Raw genomic sequence first — 27782 nt, forward strand, 5'->3', positions numbered from 1 at the left:
TGGCACAAAATTTACCAGCCATATTTATTCATTACGTTTTCTAGAAAATGATCCAAAAATGAACAGCTGATACGAGATTTATAAATAAACAAATAACTTATTATGGACAACGCACAGGAGAAAAATCATGTGCTACAGATTTATTTTCACTCTCCAGACTCTTCATTGCCTATATGCATGAATAGCATGCTCGCTGAGACTATGTAAATGTGCAAATAATACATGGCTCACGACAAAGAAGAAGCTCAGCTTTGTCCCTTGACACAAATGAACTAGAATTCTCGCATTCTTACCCAGTAAAAGGAGAAGGATTATTCTGGCAGCAGAAGCAAGTCCAAATGCCACAGATACGAATGAGATCGCATACAATACAATGGTATCTAGTCTTCCTCTTCATAAAGCAATACAAAAGAAAATGGCGCAAACTTGTATCCATCACCCTCATAAAACTTGTTCTGGAACTCCACCCAGTGAAGCCTCAAGGCGTGTAAGAATGCACTTAACGTTTCCATCACAAGCAAGACACCGATAGTGGCAGAGATGAACACAATTAAGCCAATGATGAGAATGAAGATATTATTGTACCTGATGAAATACCAGTTATTCACTCCACAAAAGAGAAAAGGATACTAGATGGAAGAATAATAACTGTAAGAAATGAATCAAATAAGGAAACTCACCCCCAAGCAAGGAGGAGAACTTTCTCATAAAAAACACTGGACAGCTCCGAATGGGCAAGACTGCAGGCAGCACATCAGATATGTTGTTAATTACTGTTGGTGTAAAATCATAGAGGAAAGTAGTTATAAGATAACAATCCGGAGTAAAAGGAACATGAAGTCCATATGAATATACTAAACTAAGCTGCTGCTTTCATATGCAGGTAGCAGATAGTCTACTTTACGTTCTTCCTCTAGTACAGCCTAGTGACTTCAATCTTGCACAGTAAAGGCAGTGAATTTTTCCCAACGACATAGAAGATACTGATAAAAGGGACTTCTCAAGAATAATTTGATCACTTTGATACCTGAGAGCCCATAATCGAAGATATGACGCAGTATTTGAGACAGCTCCAAGGACAAACTCAATTGTATGTATCAGTTGGTGCACAAAAACTTCACTAAATTCAAATTCCTCATTCTCATGAGAATTGTGGTCGTGGTCCACCTCAAGTGATTCTTCTGTGCTCTGAAGCATGGTGTATGATTGGCCTTGATGCCTCTGATTTAACAATCATAAAGATTAATCAGCACGATTTAAGGAGCCAGTCACTTAAGAACAAAAAGGCAATCTGAACAAATAATTACCTCCTGATGTTGCTTCTTCAAAAGCAATGGCTTCGGAATTAACATCCAGGGCACAGAAATAAGAGCCAGAAGAAGTAGCACAAGCTAACCACATGATGATAAGCATGTTAGTGTAAAAATGAACAGAGCAATCTAATAGAGATTCATATAAGATTATAACAAACCTGCAGTGTTTTCTGTCCAGGAAATAGCTGGTTCTCACCAAGATCATCTGTTGGACTGAGGAACATATATATCATTACATGGTATAAATCTGCTTTTGATCCAGTGCACCATTTTACAATGATGAGTAGTGACAGATAACCGAATAGACTGTTCAAGAAGATCAATTGAGGAACAAACTGATACCTGTGACAGAACAGCTGAAGCTATTAACTATATACTTATACATTCATTACTGAATAGAAACTTATATTTAAGTTAAGAAAGAAAGGTTAAATGAAAACAAACTAGCATACTAAATGATGCCCTCAGAGGTTTACTATAGTCTGAGCATTCAAGATGATTAAACAAAAATATTAACGCTGTCAAGTTCTAATGATCATATGATCCATACAGATAGATTTATTTACCCTTTCATGATAGCTTTAGGTGTCTAGGTAATAATAATGCATCCAGAGTTCTATTCAAGTCTGGACTAAAAGGAAATGAGCAGATTGTGTCATTGACAATTTCAAATTGTTCTCTCAGCAACTAGTAGAAGCACATAAGAAACAATACAAAAAGTAGCAGACTATAAGTCATAATACTTAGCCTAACATCATGGCAAATTTATAGAAAATAAATAAGTATAGCAAGTACAGAGACTATGTTCATGTGGTGGGGGCAAGAAAAATGGAGAAACCAAAACTTGTTAAATATATATCAATTGGAACCAAACATTTTTCACAATACGTAGCATCATCAAAATTGGATAGATTAGATGTTATCCATATCCCCAAGTATGTCATCCTCCGAGACGAACAATGTAAGGAGAAAGATATCAGATATGCAGTGAGCAGTAAGTCGAGCAGTGAATCATCAGTATGAAAACTAAAAATGGAAATTAGATTAATGCAATTACCAAATATTAATGCTATTCCTGAAGAATGTTGCATTAAAATAACTCAATAGAATGCCCAGATTCATTTGAGCTACCCCAATGAGGATAGACATCTTCATCTTCAATGAGTTAAGAAATGGAAGCTCACTACGGCTACCATGCCACTCAGGATCCACGCCAAACGGGTAAGTATTCCTCACCTTAATCAAACCTGCTGTAGTAGCATCCCTATAAGAAAGATAAAGGAAAAAAAAGGCATAAGCTACAAAATAATAAAAAAAATTAACTTTCAAAATGGACTTACCCTTACCTGCAAGAAGGATCACGACAGCCGTAGGCTGATTTACCGAAAAGCTCAAATGGGACGGAGAAGAACTCATTGTAGATTAATCCAGTATAAATTGAAAAAAGTCCCATCATCATAATCACATAGCGCCCACCAAACATCATTTCCATGATGTCTCCAAGCTTCTGTGAATCCCAAACAAAATTAAAATAATCATTAAATTATTATAGGAGCCATTATAAAGTAGTAAATGAATAATCTTTAGGGAAAGGAAAAAATTTTAATGAGCTTGGAATTTTTCAAGAAACCATAGCCATAGAGGTCATCAATCAAGACTTCAGGAAAAAAAGAATAAAGAACAGACACAACTATCATGATGATCAATGCAGTAGTTTAAAAGGCAGCTAAAGCGACAGCCTTGACGAGGCCACGCAACGGTCGCCCCAAAAACTAGAAATGTGCGCAACTGCCGTGGTGGGTTGCCTTAGCAAAGAAAAGCGTTTGGCGGACCGGGCAGCTGGCTGTGCAGTTGGCAGTTCGGCCACCCTTGGCATCGAAGCAGGTCAGGTATGCTATTGGGTTTGAGAACTAATTGATATATATATATATAGGCAAAATATATTTTACCCTTCTATACTTATGCCCAAAATCACTTTACCCCACTATATTTTAAAAAATCTCTTATCAATCTCTATACTTATGACTAAATTGAAACCATTAATTTTTCTGTTAAAGTTAATAAAGCACATTCAAATAACCAAATGCTCCCGTTGTATTAATTAGACAAAATAGATAGGTTTTTTTATCTGACTTTTTTTACCACATATTTGTCTTGTTTCTAGATGTGATATAATTATTAAACTTCATAAAACAATCAAATTTAATAAAACTTACTATATAGTTAGCACAATCTAGAAAGTAAAGAGAAGAAAATATGAGTATTCTTTAAAGAGAAAAAAATACTTATATAAGAGGAAAAGAGTATAACCAAATGATTCATCTTCTACACTATCAAGCCCTAGAATCTTCTCCTTCCCTCTCAAGTTCGGCCTGTCCCGAGCTACCATTGTCGACAGTAGCAAGCAACACAAGGCAGCAATGGATGATGGTAGGTTTCTCTCTTTCACTTTCGCTCACACTATGACTCTTACTATCTTCTCACCTCTACCAACAGTACCCCATTGGCGGGCACTACCTCCCATATCCCACTCACTCTCATTGCCTTGATTAGAGATTTAATTATCTAAGAGGCTATGAGCTATATTGTTTGCTCATTGCCTTGATCACAGTTAGTGGGGTTGGGTTGGTAAATTGGATAAGTGCACTATTGAAAAAATTTGTAGTGCACCATTAAAACTTTATATAGTCTATGAAGCACGAATACTGGATACGGAGATATGGATATATGCATATGGGGATACGACATGGATACGCCAATAAATAAATAACTAATATATTTTCAATATGTTATCAACCAATATAACATATAGTAAAAAATAATTATCTCAAGAAATGATAAGATAAAAGAAAGAAAGCTAGATTAATATCTACAAGCCTAAAACATTAGAATAATATTATAACTAAAATTGATATGAAACTCAAAATGTTAGTAAAACATTGAAAAACTATTAATCTACAATTAATTTTGATCTTTAAATGGCTTCCAAGTTATGTTTAGTTCATTATCAAATAAACCAAGGTTCCAAGTATCAAAACTGGAATCGAGATCGGCAATCCAAAAAAATAATGCATATCAGTCGTATCGATAGTATTGACCAAGGATTCCAATTTCAGCCGATCCCGAGTGGGATCGGCCGAAATCCAGGCCGAAACCAGCCGAGATTGGCTGGTTTCGGCCTGTACACCCTGCAGCAGCAGCAGACAGACAGCTGCTGCTGTCTGCAGCAACTGTCAGAGAGAGAGACTAAAAAAAAGAGGGTGAGAAAGGGAGAAAAAGGAAGAGAGAGTGAAGGAGAGGGAAAGATAAAAAAAAAAGAATGAGAGAGAGAGAGAGAAAGATAGGAAAAAAAAGTATGAGAGAGAATGAATATTTCAAACTAACAGTTAGAGGGATAGGAAAGAAGAGAGGGAGGAAGAGAGATTTTTATTTTTTAAGCTTTATATGAGTAATTATTATTTCTTATTTTCTTATAATTTTTTCTAAATTTTTAGAAATTTCTCAACATTTTTAATAATATTTAGAATTTTATTTAATTAAAATAATCTGATCCAATACAGGCGGCCGATACGGCCGATACGTATCATTTTTCTGGACAACCGATCCCGATCCCGATACCGATTTTTGGAACCTTGGTATTGACAATATCGGTCTCCACATCGGCCTGTATTTTTAAATAATTTTCTAATACAGATAAAATTCTAAAATTTTTAGAAAAAATAACAATGAGATATACATTTAAATTTTTCTTATATAAAAATAAAAAATAAATACAATTTTCTTAATCTCTATCTCTCCCCCTTTCTACAACTCACACTTTGACTCCCTCTCACACAAATAAAAAATTGTCTTCTCTCTCACTAACTTTTTCTTATCAAACTCTCTCTCCACTAATTCTCTCTTATCAAACTCTCCCACAACCCCTCTCTCTCCAAGTAACTCTCTTATTAACTCTCTCCCTTAAAAGAAACACTCCCTCACCCTCACCGAGTACCACCTCTCCCTTACTGGCATACTTTTTAAATTTTTTATTTTTTCTCCATGTCTCTCTCTTCACATTCTCTTCCCCTTTCTTCTTCCCTCTCTTACTATCGCAACCCACAAACTCTCTTTTTTCCTCTCTCTCTCTCTCTCTCTCTCTCTCTCTCTCTCTCTCTCTCTCTCTCTCTCTCTCTCTCTCTCTCTCTCTCTCTCTTGCTCCCTCTCTTTCTCTCTATTTCCCTCTCTCTTCACCCTCTCTCTCTCTCTTACCCTTACTCGTCTCGGGCAGGATCAGACCCAAAACAGATTGGGTATCCATTTCAGCTAATCCTGCTCGAGATCGGTCGAAACTAGGATCCATGAAATAAACAGAGCCTTAAATATCATAAATGATTGGATAATCATATATACATATAAAGTATATGTTTTTTATCATCTTTTAACACAAAAAAAATGATTGGATAATCAAGAAACATATCGTGGCCTTATCCCGCCGTATCGGTGCCATATCGGAATATTAAAATTATTTCTTTCAATATGGACACTCCTCCAACAGTATCTCATACGTATCGAGCTGTATTAGAATTTGGTACGGAAGGGCAAACAAAGTATCCGTGCTTCATAGCATATTTTAGTATATATTATATATCATATATAACTATTTTTAAATTTTTATAATATTAAAAATACAAGACCGTTTTGCGGCTGCATGCTGCCTAGGCTCTACGCGGCGAGGTGACGGCCCGAAAACTGCAATCCCCTTTCAAACATTCGATCAACAATACACTAACAAAGAAACAAATTGTCGCATTTTAAAACAAAAAGTCTAATAATCTTCAAATAAATTCCTTTCTCCATGAGATTAGGAGACCAACTAACTTCGCATTTTAAAACAAAAAGTCTAATAATCTTCAAATAAATTCCTTTCTCCATGAGATTAGGCAACCAACTAACTAATTATGCTCAGATTGAACTAAACAAACAAAGCTTGATCATCCATCCTAGGATTGAAAGCTTGATCAGAGATAGGCTCTATTAAGCTCAAACCAATTATACGATTATACCCCTAATCAGCGCCAATTAAATCCTTGATATATCCAAAGTTACTCTCCTTAGTAAGCCTATAACTAATCATCATGACAATTTTATATACCTTAAGACATAACTAACAGTTTCTTGCCCATTAGTTTTAACTTTTAACTTCTCATCTTGCAAAGATGATCTTAATCCCAAGTATGTGACAAGTAAAACAATGAGACAATGAGGAACTTATCTCAGGAGTATGTTCTAAGGCTATAGAATCAGCTATCCTGACATATAAAACAGAAAAGGATGAAGGTGTTTAAATGTCAATGAGATGGCAAAGCAAACAAAGGAACTGGTTTTCATCACTAGGAGGGAGGTATAAGCTAACGAGTTTTGTCAATATTGGGTGGATAGACTATGTGACCAAGTATATTTAACTGATAAAGGCATACGCAGTTCAAAGAAGTAAAGTTGCTTGGAGACTATAACTCGCTAGTCTTGTTCTGCATCCATTTTTTGCCAAATCAAGTAGCCGCTAAATTTAGAAATACCATTTATGGTTAAACTTCCATTTCAAACCATGATTGCTGCCTATAAAAATTGCATGATGTACTTATTCATGGCCTAACTTTGCTGGATTTCTTTTCCTGAAATCCCCTTGTAGAAAGTTGTGGTAATAGTTGACCCTGAATAGTTTGGGCTAACAGTTTGTTAATATTTCTGCAATCATGGTTTTTATAGACTATGTGACCGAGTAGATTTAACTGATAAAGGCATACACAGTTTAAAGAAGTAAAGTTGCTTGGAGACAATAACTGGCTAGTCTTGTTCTGGGTCCATTTTTTGCCAATCAAGTAGTAGCCCCTAAATTTAGAAATACCATTTATGGTTAAATTTCCATTTCACATAGTATCTTCTCATATAACTTTTATATTCATAATCATATTTTGCAGAAATATTAACAAACTGTTAGCTCAAACTATTCAGGGTCAACTATTACCATACTTCTACAAGGGGATTTCAGGAAAAGAAATCCAGCTAAGTTAGGCCATGAATAAGTACATCATGCAATTTTTATAGGCAGCAATCATGGTTTGAAATATTGAACAACACCAATATGTATCGTTATTAGCCATTACCAATCCAAAACAGGAGCCAAAATCATGTTTTCCCTTAGTTTTGGCCCGTGATCAGCTGACATGTATTGGCCATATCAGCCCATTATCGGTTGTGTCGAATCATAAGTCGGATTCGACCTGACTCCAACTTTTTCCACCATTTTAATTTTCTCCCTCTTTATTCTCTCCATTCTTCTCCTTCTTTAGTGATTCACGGTAGATTCAACCAATCAAGGCAGATCCTGCATCGAAATTTGATATTGTTCTTAGTATTTTCACTCTTCATATTATGTTACTAGTTGCTACTATCTTACGCAAGTAATTTACATATTTTTTCCTTCCATTTTTCCTAAATTTCTAGGATTTCCCTATGCTTAATATCAAAAAATGCTCTAAAATCGGAATGGCTGATACAACAGCAAAATCGGGCCATATAGCAGTTATAATTGGAACCAAATTTTATCATTTTTCCTGGCGACCGATGTCGATATCGATATTTAGAGCCTTGGTGGCAATAGATTACATAGAGTTTGAGCTATGTGCAAGATATGCATCTTAACATGTGACTTATTAGACAGTTATTTTGAACACAACTCAAAAGTCAAAACCAAGCAAGTGGGTTAGTTTCTCATATCAAGTCCAGCAAAGAAATCCATACCTAACAGCATAGTTTATTGCATATGACTGTATTACATATGAATAAAAGTTTCCTACCAAATAATTTTTCCGCTTCAAGGAAAAGATATAAGAAAAAATTTGATCATTCAACAATGCAGATTATGTAATATGATAAATTACAGATTAGTGCTGTGAAAATAATCAAGTCGGCTTGAGCTCGGCTTATTTTAAACTTGATTAAAGCCTAAACCAAGTTTAATTTAATTCAAGCTTGAATAGAATCAAAATTTGGCTTGAATTGATTAAGGCTTGAAATTAATTATTGATTAACTCGTTTAGGCTCAAACTCGAAATTTCAAAATTAAAATAACTTCAATTCAAACTTGATCACAAATCTATGCTTGAAATTATTTTTAATTAAAGCTTAAACAGAACTAGGCTTGATCAAACTCGGCTCAATTACACCCCTAGCACAGATAGCCATGAATGCCAGTTGCATCCTCTTAAAGAAGTCCATTTTTCACTGTGGTAGCAAGAATTGAGAAATTAGAAGCTAATAGACTTTCCCCCATTTATGGTGGAAGAAAGTAAAGGGAAATAGCGCGCCCTGCATTTTAGGCAATAATAGAAAAAGACAAGGATGGGAACATGAAGGTCTAAACTGCAGTGTGTAAATGATAACAAATGTGCAGTGCAAATTGCTATTTATAAATTTTCCTAAACTAAATTGTCTATATGTTTGGGAAAAACAATAGAAAAAGAATTGTAATTTTTCAATTTTTCAAATTATATGTTTGCACATTTTGTAGGGAATAGAATCATCCGACTTTGAATAAGCACTCATGCATATCACACTATCACAGATAGAAGTTACAAACAAAATATTTAAGGGATGCAACTGAAGCTGCAAGGCATATGAAATCAAGTTAGTGATTTGCTTAATTTTGAATTGCAAGTGCCAGGCAAATGGTCTAGATAAGTGTCTTCTGAGTCCTCCGTAGCTTAATTTATATGTATAATTGACATTTAAAGAACAAGGAATTGAACAATTGAAGTATTCAGAAGTCAAAAGAATAATGAAAGAACTTAAAAGAGCTGACCTGCGAAGAAAGTTTCTTTTCCCGGAATATGAGATACAATGTTGCCAATAATAAGCAAAAGCCATGGCCCCAATCTCCAAACATGACAGCAAATAGGAATGGAAACGTAACAATGGTGTATACACCAGGATTTGCTTCTTGATACTTAGCAATCCTGCAGTTTTCATAGAAGTAGCTATCACTATAAATCCTTCATATGGGCAGCATTCCAGATAGAATATTTTTATCATATCAAAAAGTCGGAATTGCTTATATATCAGCAGCTACTAGTTATATTGGAGGATCAGTGTGTACATTTATAACACAAACTTGCTTCAAGATCCTCCTCATGACACAAATTGAAAAGAAAAATGTTGATGCTCCAAAGTAGCATATCTAAGTAATGGCAGATTGGCAGATGAGCAGAAGCACAAAGAATGACATAGAATATACCACTAAGTATCAAGATAATTCAAAACCTATCAGAGTCTAAAAGCAAACTAATGAAAATAATATCACAAAGAACAAAACTATCTTTAGCCAAGGACGATTTAAAGAAAGGATAAAATAGGGGAAAAAGGCCGCAGATTCATGGCATCATTTCAAAATCTGGTGCTCAAGTAAGGTTTTAAACAGGTGAACAATGATCCACCTAATGCCAAGATGTTAATCAGGTGCCAAAGCTAGAGCCCATGCGTACATCTTGTAAGGCAGGTTGGCGCCTAGGTAAAAAGGTTCTAGGAAATATAGAAAATCACAAAATAAGAGAATAACAAATTTCAGAATGTCCCAATATTTAAGTGACATATAAGTGTTCTACCACTACAAGAAAAAAGCACAGGTAAGTCTAGTTAAGTCAAATAAGTCTTTAACGCAAGTTCAATTAAATTATGTAAGTATTTAAAACAAATCCTAATTCGAGTAGTACCAGTCTTTAAAACTAGTCCTAATATAACTCATTATGCTCAACTTCTATATATAGAGGGATTGAACTCCTTTATTTATTCATCCAAGAATTGAAAAATTATTTTAGCCTTAAGTTTATCTTAAGAGTAAGAGTAAGATAATCTGAGTAGAAGTATATTAATCTCTCTCTATTGTATTCCATCTTTTCCTTCATCACCACCACTATCATCCCTCCTGCAATCAAAATCGACCACCTTCCATCTACTCCATCAACCATCATTCATCCTAACCAAAGCCTAGACTCCTTTGTTATTCTCAGACAAGATGACAATCACACGTGGGACAACGACAAGATTGGTTGAGGAGACTTCCACAGCTAGTGATCCTCTGATTGTAACTGGTGCGGTACCAGAGACTATTAACTTATCAGAACCATTGACTCCACCTCCGCTGACTACCCAACTAGAGGTGTTGCAGACCTTGCGGTCACTACAAGCATCCATGTCAGAGATGGTGTTTGCTATTCCTGAACTCCGTGACAAACGGACACCACAAGCACAAACAAAGAGGCGTGCGAGAGAACCATGGCCAATGGCGAAGGCCGCGTCTCTCGAACCGGTCAAAGAGGTGGGCGCCCTAGGTTTTGGGGCAGACCCATCATTTAGACATGCACACCAATGAAATACCCCATCAGGAATAAGCGCACGAGATGGAATTCGGCACACTGAAACTCCACCCCATCCAATTGCTAGGGCTTGGTCTGACCCGACGGTGACTAGAGCTTGGCCCAAACCACCTGCACCTTATGCTTGGACCGAGCCACCCACAGTCAGGGTTTGGCTCAAAATAAAGCAAGGTAGACCCTGACATAAATAGTTTGCACCAAGACTAGAGCTTGAGCAACCCGCGGCCAAAGATTGGCCCAAGCCACCTGCAGTTGGGACAAGCAATGATCCAAATCAATGGGTCATGAAACTGATGCCACAATGGGGCCCCCCTCTATGTGGTAGAAAGGACCCATGTGGAGAACAAGGACATGCAATCCAAATAGACTGGCCATTTATAGGGGATCAAGTCCGGACCATACAACTCAAGTTCCCCCATGTTCATAAGAGATGATCTATAGACTGGCTCTATCGAGCTAATCAATTCTTTGCCTACCAAGGGACCCTAGACCACCAAAAGGCTCTAATAGCCTCGTTCCACTTAAAAGATTTCACGAGCAGATGGTTTCAGGCGGCACAATAGACTTGTTTTCGTCTTGGGACGAGTTTGCGTCGACCCTATGACTAAGCTAACTCAACGGACCATGGTCCAAGCTTATCAGGAAGAATTTGAAAGGATTTGCAACCGCATATCAGATTAGTCAGACTCAGGCCTCCGCAGCACCTTCATCAACAAACTCAAGTCCGACATACAAGCAGAGGTCAAGGCCACACGGCCTAAGACATTGTTGAAAGCCTTTTCTACAATTGCCATGATGGAGAAGAAGATCAAGGAGCTCAGAAGAAGCTCCAAGACCCTATGGACCCCTGCGGATTGGAGAGGATCCCAACTAACTGCATCAAGCGTTGCTAGTTTCAGCCCTCCTTCTTAGCCACAAGGAGGGAAGCCCCTACCACCTAAAGCTCCTCTCACCGATGCTGGAGGGCAGCGAAGGAGCTTCTCTCGACGGCTCACTCCAGCACAAATCGAGGAAAAAAGGGTCAAGATTTTGTGTGCTTCTAAAGATGAGAAGTAAACTGATACACTTTGTTAGAGTCTTTTCTTATTGCATTAGTTATTTATTTTTATTAAAATTAAATTCTTGTAGGTCGCGTTTTCGAATGCGGAAGGGGTCGCATTCGAACGCCCTTGCAAACGTCTACATCAGGTTCGCAAAAACAAAGAACACAAAATGTGCGTTCGAACGCGGTCGGGCACGTTTGAACGCCTGCATCGCGTTCGCACATACAGAGAATGCCTTTTGTGCATTCGAACGCAATCGGACGTGTTCGAACGCGATCGACGGGATTCCACTAGGATTAGGGTTAGTTATTGTTATTAGGGCTTGTTGGCTAGCCTATATAAAGGTGTGGATGGCAGCCAAATTCATTATCTTGCCTCTCTATCTTCTCTCTAACCTAATCTCCCTCCTCCCTCTTCACCAACCTACCACCTCTACCATTGGCAAGGTCTCTCCTAACTTCTAATCTCCCTCGTCTGTCAAGTCCTCCCTCTTCTTTGGGATCTCGACCACTTCTTTACCTTCGTTTTTATCCCTTAAACAACATCTCCCATCCACCCTCATCTTCATTATCATCCATAACCCTTCGTTTTTATCCCTTAAACAACATCTCCCATCCACCCTCATCTTCATTATCATCCATAACCCTAACTTCCACTTCACTCGTCACCACCACCATCATCCACAATATATCGTGTTTTTGTCCCAGTTGCAATATGAATCTACGAAGGGCGTAAATACGAAAAACGTAGATCAGGGAGTTATGGAGCGATTCCACTTGGTTTGGTAATTTTTTGACGACAGGAGAATATTTGTGGTAAATATTTTCTCGGTTGCGCGGACTACTACCTGCAATAAATTCAGATCTTAAAGGAATCGTTCTGTAACCTATCATAGACTCTGAGCCACAAATGCAGAAAACAACCTGCAACGATCAAGTTCCTCGGAGACGAGAAGAAGGGGAAAACTAAGTCATAGGGCGATGAAGAGGAGGTCGCGAACATAGAGGCCGCAGACCAAGAAGATGTGGTGCATGCTAAGTTGAGCCTACACACCTATTCGGACGCTACAAGTAGAAGGTTCAATAGAGAAGCACCAAATCAAGATACTAATCGACTTGAGCAGCACGCACAATTTTATGGATGAGAAGGTGCGACAAATTGGGTTGCGGGTGACTCCAACCATCAATTCAATGTAGCCATTGCAGACGACACAGTCTTGCGGACCAATAGCAAGTGCAATGTAGTTGAGGTGCAGATCCAAGGTGAGGCATTTCGATTAGACCCTGCACCGCTAGCGCTCAAGGGGGTCGACTTGGTCTTAGAAGTTTAATGGCTTCAAGGCTTAGGTCCAATCCTAGTTGATTTTAGCATGATGCAAATAGACTTCGAGTACGATGGGAGACCAATTCAACTCAAAGGGTCACGATCGAACCCTAGGGCTAGCCTTCAAGCTCTAATCGACTTACCACAAGCTAGCTACTACAGCTTGTTGATGTGACTGGCCTTAACCACAAAGGAACCGAACTCAGATAACACAATAGCCACTGATTTGAACTCACTTCTCCAAGGGTTTGGTAAAGTCTTCGAAAAGCCATATGGACTACCGTTTATCTGAGACCACGATCATCAGACTGAGATCACACTAGAAGCGGGAACAACAAACATGAGTCCCTATCGCTATACGCACGCCCAAAAGGATGAGATCGCACAGCTAATGTGAGAAATGTTAGACCAAAGCATCATCCAACCAAGCCATAGCGCCTACTCCTCACCAGTGCTACTAGTGCGAATTAACAATTTATGGCGATTCTGCGTGGATTACCAAGCACTAAACGCCATCAACATCAGGAACCAATATCCGATAACGATTATCGAGGAGTTATTGGATGAGTTAGCCGCCACCATCTTCACTAAGTTAGATTTGCAATCCGGCCACCAGCAGATTAGAGTTCAGGCGGTCGACGTCCACAAGATAGCCTTTCAAACCTATGATGGATACTACGAGTTTTTTGTAATGCTCTTTGGCCTCACCAACGCCCAGCAACTTTGCAATGGCTGATAAATGATGTATTTCTCTCGCTCCGTCAATAGTATGTTTTCGTATTTTTTGACAACATCCTCACTTACGACCAATCAAAGGAGGAGCACCTACACCACTTACGGACAATCATGGAGATACCACAGGCGCACGTGTAGAAAGTGAAGAAGAGCACGTGCCTTTTAGGGCAGCCACAAGTCGAGTACCTGGGGCACTTCATCTCTTCCGCAAGTGTGGAGGCCGATCTTGCAAAGATGGCTAGCATGGTGTGCTCACCACGACCGAGGACACCCAACGAACTTCGCAGCTTCTTGGCCTCACCGGCTACTACTGATGCTTCATCTAGGGATACAAAAAGATTGAGGCCTCATCGCCCGCCCTACTCCGCAAAGGTGAGTTCGAGTGGAATGACAAGGCGAAGCGGGCATATCAAGAACTCAAACGAGCCATGATCGAGGCACCCTTGTTAGCCCTACTAGATTTCACCAAGACCTTTGTGATCGAGTGGCATATCTGGGTCAGGGATCGACATGATTTTGATGCAAGAAAGGTGACGCATATCCTACATGAGCAAGGCCCTCTTAGATTGATCGTGCCAATTCTCAACGTGCGTGCATGCAGTTACCAAGTGACGCCTATACCTGATCGAAAGACGATTCATAGCGTACCAATCGAAAGAATCTACCCTACTTACTCGAGCAAAGGATCTACATCACAGCACAACAAAGGTGGCTCTCTAAGTTATTCGGATATGACTATGACTAGGTTTACAAAAAAGGGTTCAAAGAACGATTGATACACTCTCGCATCAGCACGAGATCAGGGAGGCCATCTTGAGGGACTCGAGTCTAGTGGAACTTACGACTTAAGTGGCTCAAGACCCGTCAAGTCAAATCAAGTACAGCACGAGAGACGAACTCATGCTCAAAAGGGACTAGATCTTGATCCCGACTGATACAGACCTGCGAATCACTTTGATCAGCCACTTCTATGACTCACCCCTCACGGGCCATGAAGGCATCTTTCGAACCCACAAGCAACTAAGGCTCAATTGCTCCTGTACTGGTATGAAGAAAGGCATGCACAACTACAACCACACATGTGAAGTCTGCCAACAAGCCAAAATAGATTCGACTCAACTTGCTAGCCTTCTCCAAACCCTTCCTATGCCCGAATTGGGAAGACATTCGATGGACTTTATTGAAGGCATACCAACCGTCCAAAAGCAAACAATTATCATGGTAGTGGTTGACCACCTCTCCAAGTACGCAAACTTCTCAGTCCTCCGCCACACCTACACCCCACGGAAGGTCACGAAAATCTTCGTCCACGACATGGCTAAACTTCATGGCATACCACGATCTATCGTATCCCAATATTCAGTAGTCAGTATTGGCAGAAATTCTTTCGGATGAGCTCAGCATACTATCCACAGACGGACGGGCAAACAGATGTCTTGAACCGGTGTTTAGAGCAGTACCTACGATGCTATGTTGGAGAGCAACCAAGGCAATGGCTCCAATTCTTATCATTGGCGAATTAGGCCTATAACACTGCCCACCACTCGGCCACAGGCACCACGCCGTTTGAGGCAGTCTACAAGAGGTCACCTCCTACCTTGGTCTCCTAAGCACCGACCTAGCAGACGGAGCACACAGACACCAAGGAAACCCTAGTGGATTGGGACACTTAGATCCTAAGGATGAGGGCCAACTTGGCGGCTACACAGAACCGCATGAAGCAATTCTACAATAGGCAGCACCTGGATCGGACATTCGCGGTAGGAGATTTCAAACCTTGATTCAACCTATTATGAACCAAAAGCTGGCCAATAGATACTTTGAGTCATACCAAGTGATTGAACGGGTAGGCGAGATAGCCTATCGACTTGATTTTTCGATGACTTGCGGGTTCACCTAGTATTACATGTTTCAGCTTTGTGAGCCCAAATTTCAATAGAGAAAACTGATGTGGCCAACATACCCGACTCAGCCACACATTACCAAAAGCCACCACTTTGACTTCTAGCCAAGAGAAGGATTTGAATAGATGAAAAATTGATCACACAAGTACAAGTGGAGTGGTCCAACAAACCAACAAGAGATTTGACTTGAAAGTACGAGTTCAAGTTGATGCAGTGCTTCCCGGACTTCTCACCTTAAGGACAAGGTGATCGAAAACATGGTGGAGTAATGTGGTCCAGGTCTGATCGGATTGATTCACAGAGGCATTGGGCTCAATAGATCGAGTCTATTTATCTTTTAATTATTTCATAATATAAGCTCTTAAGGCAAGTCTAGTTAAGTCATGTAATCCATTAAGACAATTCCAAATAAGTAATGAAAGCCCTTAAGGCAAATCTAGTTAAGTCATATAATCCATTAAGACAATTTCAAATAAGTAATAAAAGCCCTTAAGACAAATCTAGTTAAGTCATATGACCCATTAAGCAAGTCTAATAAATCCTAAAATTTCTTAAAGCAAGTCTAGTTAAGTCAAGTAAACATTTAAAGGTAAGTCTAATTAAGTCATGTAAGTCTTTAACGCAATTCTAATTCGAGTTGTATCAGTCTTTAAAGCGAGTCCTAGTATGGCTCATTGTATCTAACCTGAATAGATAAAGAGATTGGGCTCCTTTGTTTATTCATCCAAGTATTAAGAAATTGTTTTAGTCTTGAGTTTATCTTAAAATTAAGAGTAAGATAATCTAACAGTAGAAGTACATTAACCTTTCTCTATCGTAATCTATCTTCTTCCTACACCTTCACTACCACCATCCCTCCTACAATCAAAACTCACCACCTTCCATCCACTCCATCAACAATCATTCACCCTAACCAAAGCCTGGACTCCTTTGTTGTGGATCGACTATAATCGGTCTATAATATGAAGTCCAATTGCGCCGGATGAAACAAAGAACAAGAGGACATAAAAGATTAAAAAAGAAAAGTTGATAATTTAGCATAGCACACTCAAAAGGAAAAGTAACATCTTCTATCCTATGGCACATCAAAGTTTAACCTAAAAAATCAAATTAAATACATCATTCTAAAGGTTTGCTTCTCATGCCTCAACAAATATTGGCCTTGGCTAAAGAAAACATAATGAAATAAGTACTAAATCAAAAGGACATAATTACTGCAAGAAAGAGCAGAATTTCCACTGAATATGTTTCATTTGCTCAAACATATCAATGGCAATTCATCCATGATTTATTTCAATGCACTTATTGGATTCATAAGAGGCACTCAATGCCTGTATTTAATGCTGACATGCTTAAAAATAGAAGACAACTTACTGTTCCCTCAATTTTTTTTTCTGAATTAACCAGATATCCATCTCAAATTTTAACTTGTGTCGCATTCATGAAGTTATTCCTGGACCCACACTAACCATCAGAAGTAGACATAACAACTAATACCAATAAATGGAACACAATTTCAGGCCATAAGTATTTATAGCTTTCGTGTTTACTATGGTTAGGAACCATAAATCAAATACTTATTTATGGGTAAACATAAATCGTAATCTGTTCTCTCACTAAGAATTTTCTGCATTTCAAAGTGCTATCACAGCACTAATGCAAACATTCTAGCCTTTTCCAACAGAATGACATTTAAAATATCTAGTTATCTTTCCCTAATCACCCGAAGCTGACACAACAATGTCTGTGGTTTTACTTTGAAACCTGTGAATCTAATCACTTGTATTCTAACGACAATGGTCTTATCAGATCAAAGAAACATAGGTTGAGTAAATGTTTCCTTGAGCTATGATTCTTCAATACCCCAGAATTATTAGTATCTTTTCACAGAAAACAGCCTAGCATCAATAATATTATAATACTATTGATTCTGTAATACTATCTAAACAAGATCAGCAATTTCAGATGTTTGCTTGGAAATGTGCAGGAACTAACCCATATGCATCGACAATTTCCTGAAAAGCGGAAGTGAATTTATTTGTCCGGAAATATGTAGGAGGAGGTTCTTTCGTGTAAAGAACCTGAAATATTGAGCCAACTTGGGAGTTACTGGCATAGGTAGCCCGCTGCAATGCATCTTGAATCTGCAGAAGTGCACGTAGAGAGATACTAATGAGCCCATACAAAAATAACAAGAACATGAAGATCTGTGGCAAAATAACACCGCAGACAAGGATTACAAGGGGATAGAGGTACCTGGCCTGTTGCAAAAATAGGGCTCCAGCCCTCGGCAACTAAGCATTTCTTTGTCACATCAAGGCTCAGCATGTTTAAAGTGTGATAAACAGACTTCTCTCTCCTTGCCTAAAATAATTTACGTTTAGATACAAATGGAACTAAAGAACTATGCAAGATGCCTATCACTAAATATTAGTGCCAAATGATTCGGGTTTCAAACTAGCAATATGAAAAATTGAACCACAAGCCAAGTCACATGAAATAAGAAAGAGGGCAAATATAGGGGTAATTTTATGTACAAGAAAAAGAATATGTATGTAATTAACTTACCAAGTGATTCCATTGCTCAAACTGATGGGCAATATTTTTGAGTATGTTGTCACGATAAAGCAATCCAACATCAATTGTAGACTTCAGCTCTGAGATCTTTCCTGAGGCCTGGACATTTAACAGACCCACAAGTCCATTAGTTCATATTACAATAATATCAGCAAACAACAATAAGAAACATAGAGAAGACTACCACTGTGTCTGAATGCCTGATCACTAAATAATACATAAAAACCCATTTCTTCACCAATTTAAGAGATAACACATGAAAGAGATACCATATTACCATACTAGAAAGATGGCAAAGGAGAACCCTAGTATTCCAAAAGAAAGAAGCACTATAGCAGAACTATATGCAAAGAGTAAATAGTTTCAGCTAAGAATTTTCAACTAGAGGATTGAGAAGAGTCATGTTCAATAGTCATCAATAAATGCCATATAGGATGTTCCAATGCACAAAGCACCTGTTAATGCAGGTCTAGAAACAAAATTGCAGCAGAAATGCAAGTGAAATATTGTAATCATGAAGGAAATATTGGTGTTATGACCCGATCTTAGCTATTCGATCAAGCTCGAGTGCAGGAATATTTATAAAAATTTTTCGTATTCAGAAAATTACAAAACAAGATCGGTTCACTCCGTATCTTCCTGATCTACAATTTTTATATTTACGTCCTTCGCAGATTCAGACTGTAACTATGGCGAAAATAGACAGCGTTACGGTAGAGGGAAGATGACGGGTGGTGGTGATGAAGGCGGTGATGGAGTAAGCATGAGTTATAGATAGGGTTTGCACAAGGTGTTGTTGGGTGAAGGAAGAGAGAGGAGAAGATGGTCGGTATCCCAAAAAGGAGGGAGGGTTTGACAATCGAAGGAGGCTAGGGATAACTGGCGTCGAGGTGGCATGCAGTTAGGGTTTGAGCGAGGACAGAGAAGTTTCAGATTAAAGGGGAGAAATAGGTTAACTCAATAATTTATTTCATAATTCCATAATGAGACTTCCACATATTTAAAGGCTAGCCTATCCACCAAACAATTAAAAAAACTAGGCCTAATACAAGCTTTCTCGCCGGGTGCGTTCGAATGGGGTCGAGCGTGTGCGAACGGGCTATTTACGTTCTATGTATGTGCGAACGTATACAAATGTTCGAACAGCCCATTCGAACGCGACTTTCTCGCGTTCGGACAGCCCATTCGAACGCGACTTTCCTGCGTTCGAACGGGCAAATCACATTCTTTGTATTTGCGAACGTATGCAGGCTTTCGAACAGAACATTCGAACACGACTTCCCCACTTTCGAACACGACAGTCAGAATTCTTATTCTTCAAGAAAATTAAAAAACTATAACCTACTAGGACTTGACTAAATTACATAAATATAATAATTAAGAATTAGACTCGATCCATCTATCCCAATATCTTTCGAGATGATTCGATCTGGTCCAAATCACATCAACTGGAAAGTCACTGCTATGCACTCCTAATTTAGGAAACCTACTAAGAATATATGCCTACATTGTTGGTTGTTATAGTATCATTACACATCAACTTTATAGCTACAATACTCTTAACCAAGTTTTACTGAAAAGCTTTATACTTATCACTGCCACTAGGAATGCTACATTTCAGAGGAAGAAGTGTAAGAAATACAAAGCCATCTCGCATATATTCTCCCACCTCAATAGGTTAATATATAATAAGCACCAGGGTTTATCCAGGTGACTTAATATCCTCATCTCATTGATCACCATGACAATCTAAGTATGCTTGGCAACATTGTAAACCCAACAGATGAATAGGACATCAATCTCCACCTCTATTGCTACAAGGAGTAGACTTCACATTTGAAAGGTGTTAGAAAACCATAATCTTAGCTGAAAATTTTTATCTCCAAGCCAAAAACAGTCAAAAGAAGAAAACCCACTCTATGACCACAGTTCACTTTGCTAAACAAGATGAGTCAAAACCTCATTTTGCAACAAAAACTTGAAATCTCGATGACTGCATTCCCCCATTAGGTCATTTACACTAGGTAATCTCAGTTATACATACAGAGATAAGAGATTACATCACATAGAGTTGAAGATGCTCCCTTTACCCCTTAAATTTTAAGAGACTGTGTACTATGCCACAGAATGATGCACATCAGTAAGTGTTCACCATACAGGCTGCCTAAAGCCCTAACAATTTAAAGCATTGTCATATGATGCCCAAATATATCGAAAAGAAATTCACTAGTTGTAGATATTATCAAGTATGTCTCACAAATTCTAAAAGCATCATAATTAAAATATTGTATTAGACGCCAAGCAATCGGATCTGAGCAGATCCGATTTGAAGCACTGATACATAGTATACATAAGTAAATGCAGGCCTTTGAAAAGAACGGAAGAAATAAAAATGAGATAAAGATCAACAACAGAGCATGTGAAAACTTAAAGAGAGTTACTACAGATAATCATTTGACTTGGACCACAAAGTTATGCTATTCAACCATAAGTTCTGTGCAAGTTTAGAAAGTTCTGAAGCTTATTCATCGACACTACAAATCATCAGACAAGTGTTTGAAGGGAGGAAGGTCAAATTGCAAGAAAGCGCGAGCACAAACCTCCTCAATCATCTGGATCTGTTTTCCAACATCTTCTGTGAATGGATAACGATTTGCTCCAAAAGCTTCGCAGATCTTTAAAATCTTGGTCTTTGTTCTTTCCCCCGAGTAGAAGACAACAAAGACATTTTTGGCAACCTAGAATGTTAAAGCCAAAGGAATGGGCATCACGAAATATAATGAAATGTAAAGCAACTTCAGATTTACCACCTATCCTTAAAATTGCAAGAAGGATAAAATAAATTTGAAACATCAACCGAAAAAACAATCATGTAACAAAGGCGAACATCAAGTTAAGGCCACTAAGCCAGACAGGTTATGCAGGATTGCGAAGTATATTTGTATAGGTTTCAGCTAGCATTTATTCTTTATGTCCAGTTCCACACAAGCGCCACAGATGCACAAACAAATACAAGATGCTTAAACCTGGCAATTCCATTGATTGGGTCAAAGACTAATACTAATCCTAGAACACTAAAAATTAATTATTTAGGAGAAAGATTGGAACACTACATATCTAGTTCATGACTTTATAAGGACAACCACCTTTTCTCCTGAGACGGGGTCTGTGACTGGGTCATCAATTGGTACTTGTCTAAGGAATATGTTGCCCCTGGTAGCACGAAATAGAATCCGTTCAAAAGCCAATGACTTATCTTTCGGCACAAGGCCACTAACAAAGCCAAGCTTTACTTGCTTTGATGGATCCATTAGCATTTCCTGAAAACAAAAACAAAACAAAAAATAAATTTAGATGAAAATAAAATTTAAATAAATAAGAAGGACTAAATGTTGTCCCCTATATTACCTGCTCCGGCAACAAAGGGCTCTCAAGAGAACCATCACCAGTTTGCTGTGCTTCTAGTTCTCTTTGTTGAGCTGTAGCACTACTTTGAGCTGAGTAGAAAAACTCACCAGCCTGAAAACCAAAGCAGGTCAGGGTCAGAAGTCAGAACAACATACAGATGAGAACTATGGGTAAGATTTTTCATTTCTACAAGCATCCTATTATGGGAAACAGGCTTTCTCTTCTAGTGGTCGGCTGTGCTCATTTTTTGCAATAGTGGTGTCAGAGAGCATCAAGGAGATGATGAATGACATGAGCAAGTAAATAGAAAGAATAGTTGACTTTAGGTACTTTTTATTCTTTAATTTAAATAAGATGAAATATTCTTACTTTGATTCAATTCTGCTAGTTACTCTGGTTAGATTTAACCCATGGTGTTTTTAGTGATTAAATAGATGATAGAGGGATCGTGTCAAACAGATTGAAAAGGTAGGGTGTAAGGTGTAAAAACTAAAAACCCAATTGGTGTTAAAAAAAACTCCCTAACTAGGATGAAGTTTAGACATGGTAAAATGAGATTCCCTTTATTCCAGTTTCTTGATTAATGATTAATTATGCATATACAAGCTTTATTGGAAAAAGTAATTTAAATTCCAATTGAAGACAAACTATTCTTATCACAACAGAAGTTGCTTAGTAATACAAGCAATTTGACATTTACTTGCAAAGCTAAAGAGATTACAAGCACTAGAACATTTGCTCACATAAGCACACCATTATGCTCAAACTATAACATATAATAAAATTAGCATTTACTAAAGATACCCCAATATATGGTTTATTTGCTTTAAGATAATGCATACCTTTTGTAGAACAAGCATATATTCCAATAGCTCGTTATAAGTACGTTGCAACTTTTCACTATTTGCATTAACTTCAATTAGCTCAGCTTCTAGGTCTCCAAGTTTTATCTGGCATACACATAAAGGTTAGAACGAGGACTATTAATTTATACACTCTGCCTATTTATTCAGTAACCGGCATACCTCTAAGTCATCGAGATCAATATGAGCTGGTGTCGTAGGCATTGGAGAAGGTGAAATACCTGCCTTTGTCATTTGTTCTCGGAAAAACCTTAGCTTGCGAGCCATCTCGCCACATCTTTTGATCTGCAAACAATTTTGATTAACATTGCAAATGTTACTATCAACTTTTAATTAAATAACCACTCATCGTGTGTCAGACTGTAGGATAAATCACCCAAAGACTACTGTTTAGCCAATGAGAAAAAGAGATGATATGATTGTCATTCCACCAATAGAAAATCCATGATATCTTGTATTGCATGACCAATATGTACCTCAATCATGAGGCATGACCTTTACCTAACAGGTCAGTGAGGATGTAAAACCACAATAAATGATGTTCTTGGACCAATTCCCCTATTGAGAGATCAGCTCCATGGCTAATAGACTCAAACCAATGACCACTTGGGTGCAAGAGGTAAGCTTTCTCATTACACTAAGCCCTCAATTAGTCAATTGAGATGGGTAGAATTTAATTTTTTATTAAAGCCGGTCTTGTTCCTTCTAAACAGAAGCCATATGAAAGATGGCGCATGTTTTTTTTTCAGTGTTTTGGTAAACCTATTTATACTACGATATAACATGAGATCAACAAATTAATTTAAAAATCTCGTTACAAACGGTTGGTTCTAACTTCAATCAGATTTAGCGGTATGGCGCTTACAACTGGATGTATAACCAAAGTCCAGATTGATGCATAAAGTTAGTTGTTGGTGTTCAAGCATGACAATCGATAAAAATGTTGCGGTAAACAATAATAGATGGAATTTGATGATCAAATGTAGCTTGTGTGTTGAGAGATCTTTACTTCTTAATTCAAAATTTCAAATGATTCAAGATGTTCGTTGAGCATAAAATTACATTGTCACACAATTGTGAAAGTTTAGATGATATAAGAAAGCATTTAAATTTTACAACTAAGAAATTATGTTTGCTCCCTATCAAGGATGGCCATGCCGTGGGTGCCAGGAGAAAAATGGCTCTGCCATCGGCCTAAAGGGAGAGAAAGAGAAGGAAAGAGGAGAGAGACTTGTCGTGCCGCCTTCGCCGTCGCTGCTTTCAGCTTTGCCCTCGGTTCCCTTCCCCATGCCCTAGTCATGAATAGATCAGGAGGAAGAAGATGACCCATAACGGGTTGAATAAAAACTTAAGTTAGCAAATCTAACTTAAGGTAGGCGAGAGGGGACGAGAGCGGCGTCAAGCACCGGCAACAACAGCACGACAAGTCTCCCTCTCCTCTCTTATTCTCTTTTTTCTCTCCCTCTAGGCTGATGAAGGAGCTATTTCACGGGGTGCCATGTGGCACACCTCGTGCCATATGTTAGTACTACATCGGCACGGCTATCGTTGTTCCCTATTGGTATTCCTATTGAAATACATTGCAACAGAACAGGTTGACAAGACAACATCAAAGAAAAAGCAGAAAATATAGCAATAACTTAGAAAATTATGCCAATGCTTGAGAGGTATCAGATATACCTGATTAGCATATGTCCGTTGGAAGGGACTTTTATCTGCATTAAGCTGAAAGAAATGATATGTTAATACTGATAAAAATTTCTATCTGCACCAAGAAAAAGATTAAAACAAAAAGCATAGGAAAAAAAATTCTCTCTTGTCAATCTTTCACCCAATTCTGCTACAGTTCAAGTACAAACTGACCCATGACCCCAAATATAGACTACAAATATAAAAATAAGACACTCTCCCTAAACTGTCACATCATGAATGATTCATCAAATCTAAAGAGTTAAAACTTAGATAAAGCCCTTATAACTAATGTAAAATAGTTTGCTCATCAATGAAATTGAAAAAAGGCAAAGCTTGAGTACTTGACCTTACCAATTCAGCATATACCTAAGACTAACTATGGATTTTGTATTATTATCACCAATAAATTCCTGCTACATACTTCACAATAACTTAAAGAAAAAAAAATACTAATAAGTCTGTGTCCATCTCTATGTTTCCAACTGTATGCAGAAAATGCTTCTAGGTAAAGCAAAGAGCCAAAGACCATGTCAACTTCATTGTCATAGATGCCATGATTTCAGAATAAACATTTCCATATTGCAGCCTTTGCACTAAGAGACAAGAAATGATAACATAAGCCTCATGAGTTAGTCTGGATTCTAGACCCTTCTGGGCAATATTCTTTTTGGATCATTGTTGACTGAAATTAAGATTCTTCACCCTGGGGCTCTGTCAAAAGTCCATAGTTTGGCTATATTTTCCAAGTTTAAGGTGAAAGTTCCAACAAGTGATCAATCAGATAATGAGCAAGTAGCTAAAGAGAATAAGTACATGAAAAATAACCAGTGAGAATAACTGGCAGTATTAAATGGAAACTGTTGATAAACAGTAGTTCATTTTCTCGAGTCAGCAATATATCATACTTGCAATTATGCAACTAGTCATGCAGTTAACATCATCTAATGGGTACTTGCCAGCCAGCTTTAATTTCTCAAATTCAAACTACAAAGCCCAATAAGAAAATCGCTAAGGAACTATTGAGTAATATGCCTTTTCCTCGCCAAACGGAAAAAAAAACTTTGAGAAGGAATTGCAAAAATATGCAAAAATAGAATTTTAATGAACGGACAAGATCAGTCAATCCCAGCAATTGAGATAAACTAAATATACAATACAAGATAGCCTAGTATTGCAAGAATGGGAAAATTTCCTGACGTAATTAAACATTCATAGGTCAAAAGAGAACTCCATGCCAGTATACACATTGCAGGTTGCATCCATAATTCATCAAAGTTGCATACTAAAGTAACTATATTGACACTAGTCACATAAAATTCACAAACTTAAGAGTTTAATCAATCACAACAATCAAGCTAAAGAATATGCATCATAAGGCAAATCATTTTTTACCACAAAAGAAGAAAAGTTCCCCAGTCATCTGGTAACGTCTCAACATTGAGAACTCAAAAAATGTAGTGAAACAAATTTCTGATAAGTGGGAGATCAAAAGAGAACTCAAAAAATAACATTGGAGGTTGCATAAGATTTCAATCAAGGTTACGGTAGCTTATTGATACAACATCGCAACCACTTTTGTATACCTCCCAACACTATTGAGGTAGCAAGCAATGATAGGAATGTACTCAGATGAATAAAGTTCAAAGACAACATAAAACATGAATCAACATTGAGGTGTTTCATGGGATAGAGTATGAGACCAGATCTGGAAAGAAAAGGAAAAGCTTTGACCCATCTCATGCACAAGTTTTATGGAAGTTTGGTGCTTTAGAAACACAAGCTCATCTTGTCAAATTGAAACCCTCATAGCAGCAGCTGTTTAATTCCATTTGACCAACAGAGTTAAATTGGAGACCAATACATAAGAATATTATTGCCATGCCTCAAAAGTAAGAACAATCAAATAAGCATAATGGGCAGTGTACAAATCGAAGGAAAGAAATACAAATAACGGATGGATCCAACACAAAATCGCAAGTAAACATGCTCTTAAAGGAATTATTAAAAGCTGCAAAACATGGTGAAAATTCAAAGAAACTCAAAAGCCCAAATGAGATCACGAGCAACGTTGACCCCTTTGTCAACTCCAAAATCCCATAACAGAAATACCCACATTTCTCCAATCATGCAAAATGCTCGACATTTCCCAAACCCATCTATCCGTTAAGTACAAGAAGCGTCTATCAGTCCAATTTTTAACTCGTGACCCAAAATCCTATCTTTATGGGTCCCCTTGGCTCGCTCCTCATCCCACTCGTCGAGATCACCACAAATCAACGGCAATACGCCATAATCTCCACAAAATCCAAAACCCCTCTTTGTCTTACCTCATTTTTCACACAAAAACAGTAAGCAGATTAATCTTTAGATGAGGAAACAGAAAAAAGAAGAAGCAAACTGGTGTTCAAACATACGTCTTTGAATTGAAGGAGGCCGAGATCGCCGAGGTAGGACAGTGTGATGTGTGCCGACTCGATTGGGATAATGATCTGCACCAGCTGCATCGGCTCCGATCGCATCAGATCCATCGGAGGGCAACACCCGCCCCGAGGTGGATTCAAGACCTCGTAGTCCCCCATTTCTCTCCCTTCTTCTCCGATTGATTTCTCTCTCTCTCTCTCTCTCTCTCTCTCTCTCTCCTTCTTGATCTCTTCCCAATTTCGGGCAAAAGGACGATAAGGAGGTACGTTCTACTGGATCCCGTACACCGATCGGGTCGGACGGGATCGCTCGCCGCTTCTCCTTTCCCTCGGCTTCCCTACCCCTTCTTCTTAACCAAAAAAGAGAGGGTTAGATTAGAAACACGACGACTACTCCTTTTTCTGGCAGAATTATTAAAAAAAATCACGGAAAAACGCTACGCTCACAAAAAGTTTCACAAACTCTCTAGAATATTGGTGACGTGGCAAGGGGCCGTGGTTTAAGATCATGACACGTCATCCTATCTATGTGATTGCCTCCGTTAATTATCCCGTAAGGGTGGGGCCCACTTACGACGTGTGGATCTTATTTGAGTAGCGCAGTGGAAACGGTACGAGTACGCAGAAGTCTCCCAAGATCACTACCGTTTAGTGTTTCGCCACCATATATGAAATTATTTTTGTACCCCTAAGTATTGAGGAATCCTGCGCTGCACCGTTCCTGCGGATACGAAAGAGAACAGGGGCAAATTGGGCAAATCAGAAGAAGGCAAGAAAAACGAGGAAGTGGACGAGATCTAAGAGGGATAGGATGGGATCATGGGACGGATGATTTTATCGCTGGGGGAGGGGATCGCCTGCATACACAACTGGAGGAATCCTTTTTGCATCTAGAGTGGAGCGGTACTTTTTGGACTTAATATTATATTAATAAAAAATTGTTTTTTAATAGCAGATTAAAAGTATATCTAAATTTAGGTTTCTCTCCCTCCCTTACAGCTTCTTAAATAATGATAACACTCGGTCACGTTAGAGCATCCAAAGGAAGGGCCTAGTGCAAAAAGTTTCAGGCTTTGAAAAATCCTCTTGAA

The 27782-nt window shown here is 38.3% G+C and overlaps 1 protein-coding gene across 1 annotated transcript; it reads right to left on the reverse strand.

Annotated features, from left to right (window-relative positions):
- Positions 1–27077, reverse strand: LOC140799384 (V-type proton ATPase subunit a3-like). The gene is made up of 18 exons (XM_073153708.1): positions 26686–27077; positions 24260–24304; positions 22742–22864; positions 22559–22666; positions 21717–21827; positions 21455–21628; positions 20909–21046; positions 18300–18407; positions 17988–18095; positions 17727–17875; positions 9157–9310; positions 2660–2820; positions 2371–2577; positions 1472–1655; positions 1308–1391; positions 1028–1221; positions 681–740; positions 1–585 (listed from the first exon to the last, which is right to left on the reverse strand). The coding sequence occupies exons 1-18, from the start codon at positions 26848–26850 to the stop codon at positions 381–383; spliced, it is 2478 nt and encodes an 825-aa protein (XP_073009809.1). The 5' UTR covers positions 26851–27077; the 3' UTR covers positions 1–380.
- Between the last annotated feature and the right edge of the window lie 705 nt (positions 27078–27782).

The sequence above is a fragment of the Typha latifolia genome, chromosome 12 (genome assembly GCF_019914945.1).
Source record: "Typha latifolia isolate L0001 chromosome 12, TyphaL0001v2, whole genome shotgun sequence".
Taxonomy (NCBI): Eukaryota; Viridiplantae; Streptophyta; class Magnoliopsida; order Poales; family Typhaceae; genus Typha; species Typha latifolia.

Excerpts from the sequence above, each read along its gene's own strand:
- LOC140799384 (XM_073153708.1), bottom strand. The coding sequence starts at position 26,850 with ATGGGGGACTACGAGGTCTTGAATCCACCTCGGGGCGGGTGTTGCCCT. Across the intron at positions 22,865-24,259 it reads AACGGACATATGCTAATCAG|ATCAAAAGATGTGGCGAGAT; the intron begins GTATATCTGATA and ends AATTGTTTGCAG. Across the intron at positions 18,408-20,908 it reads AGATCCAGATGATTGAGGAG|GCCTCAGGAAAGATCTCAGA; the intron begins GTTTGTGCTCGC and ends TTAAATGTCCAG.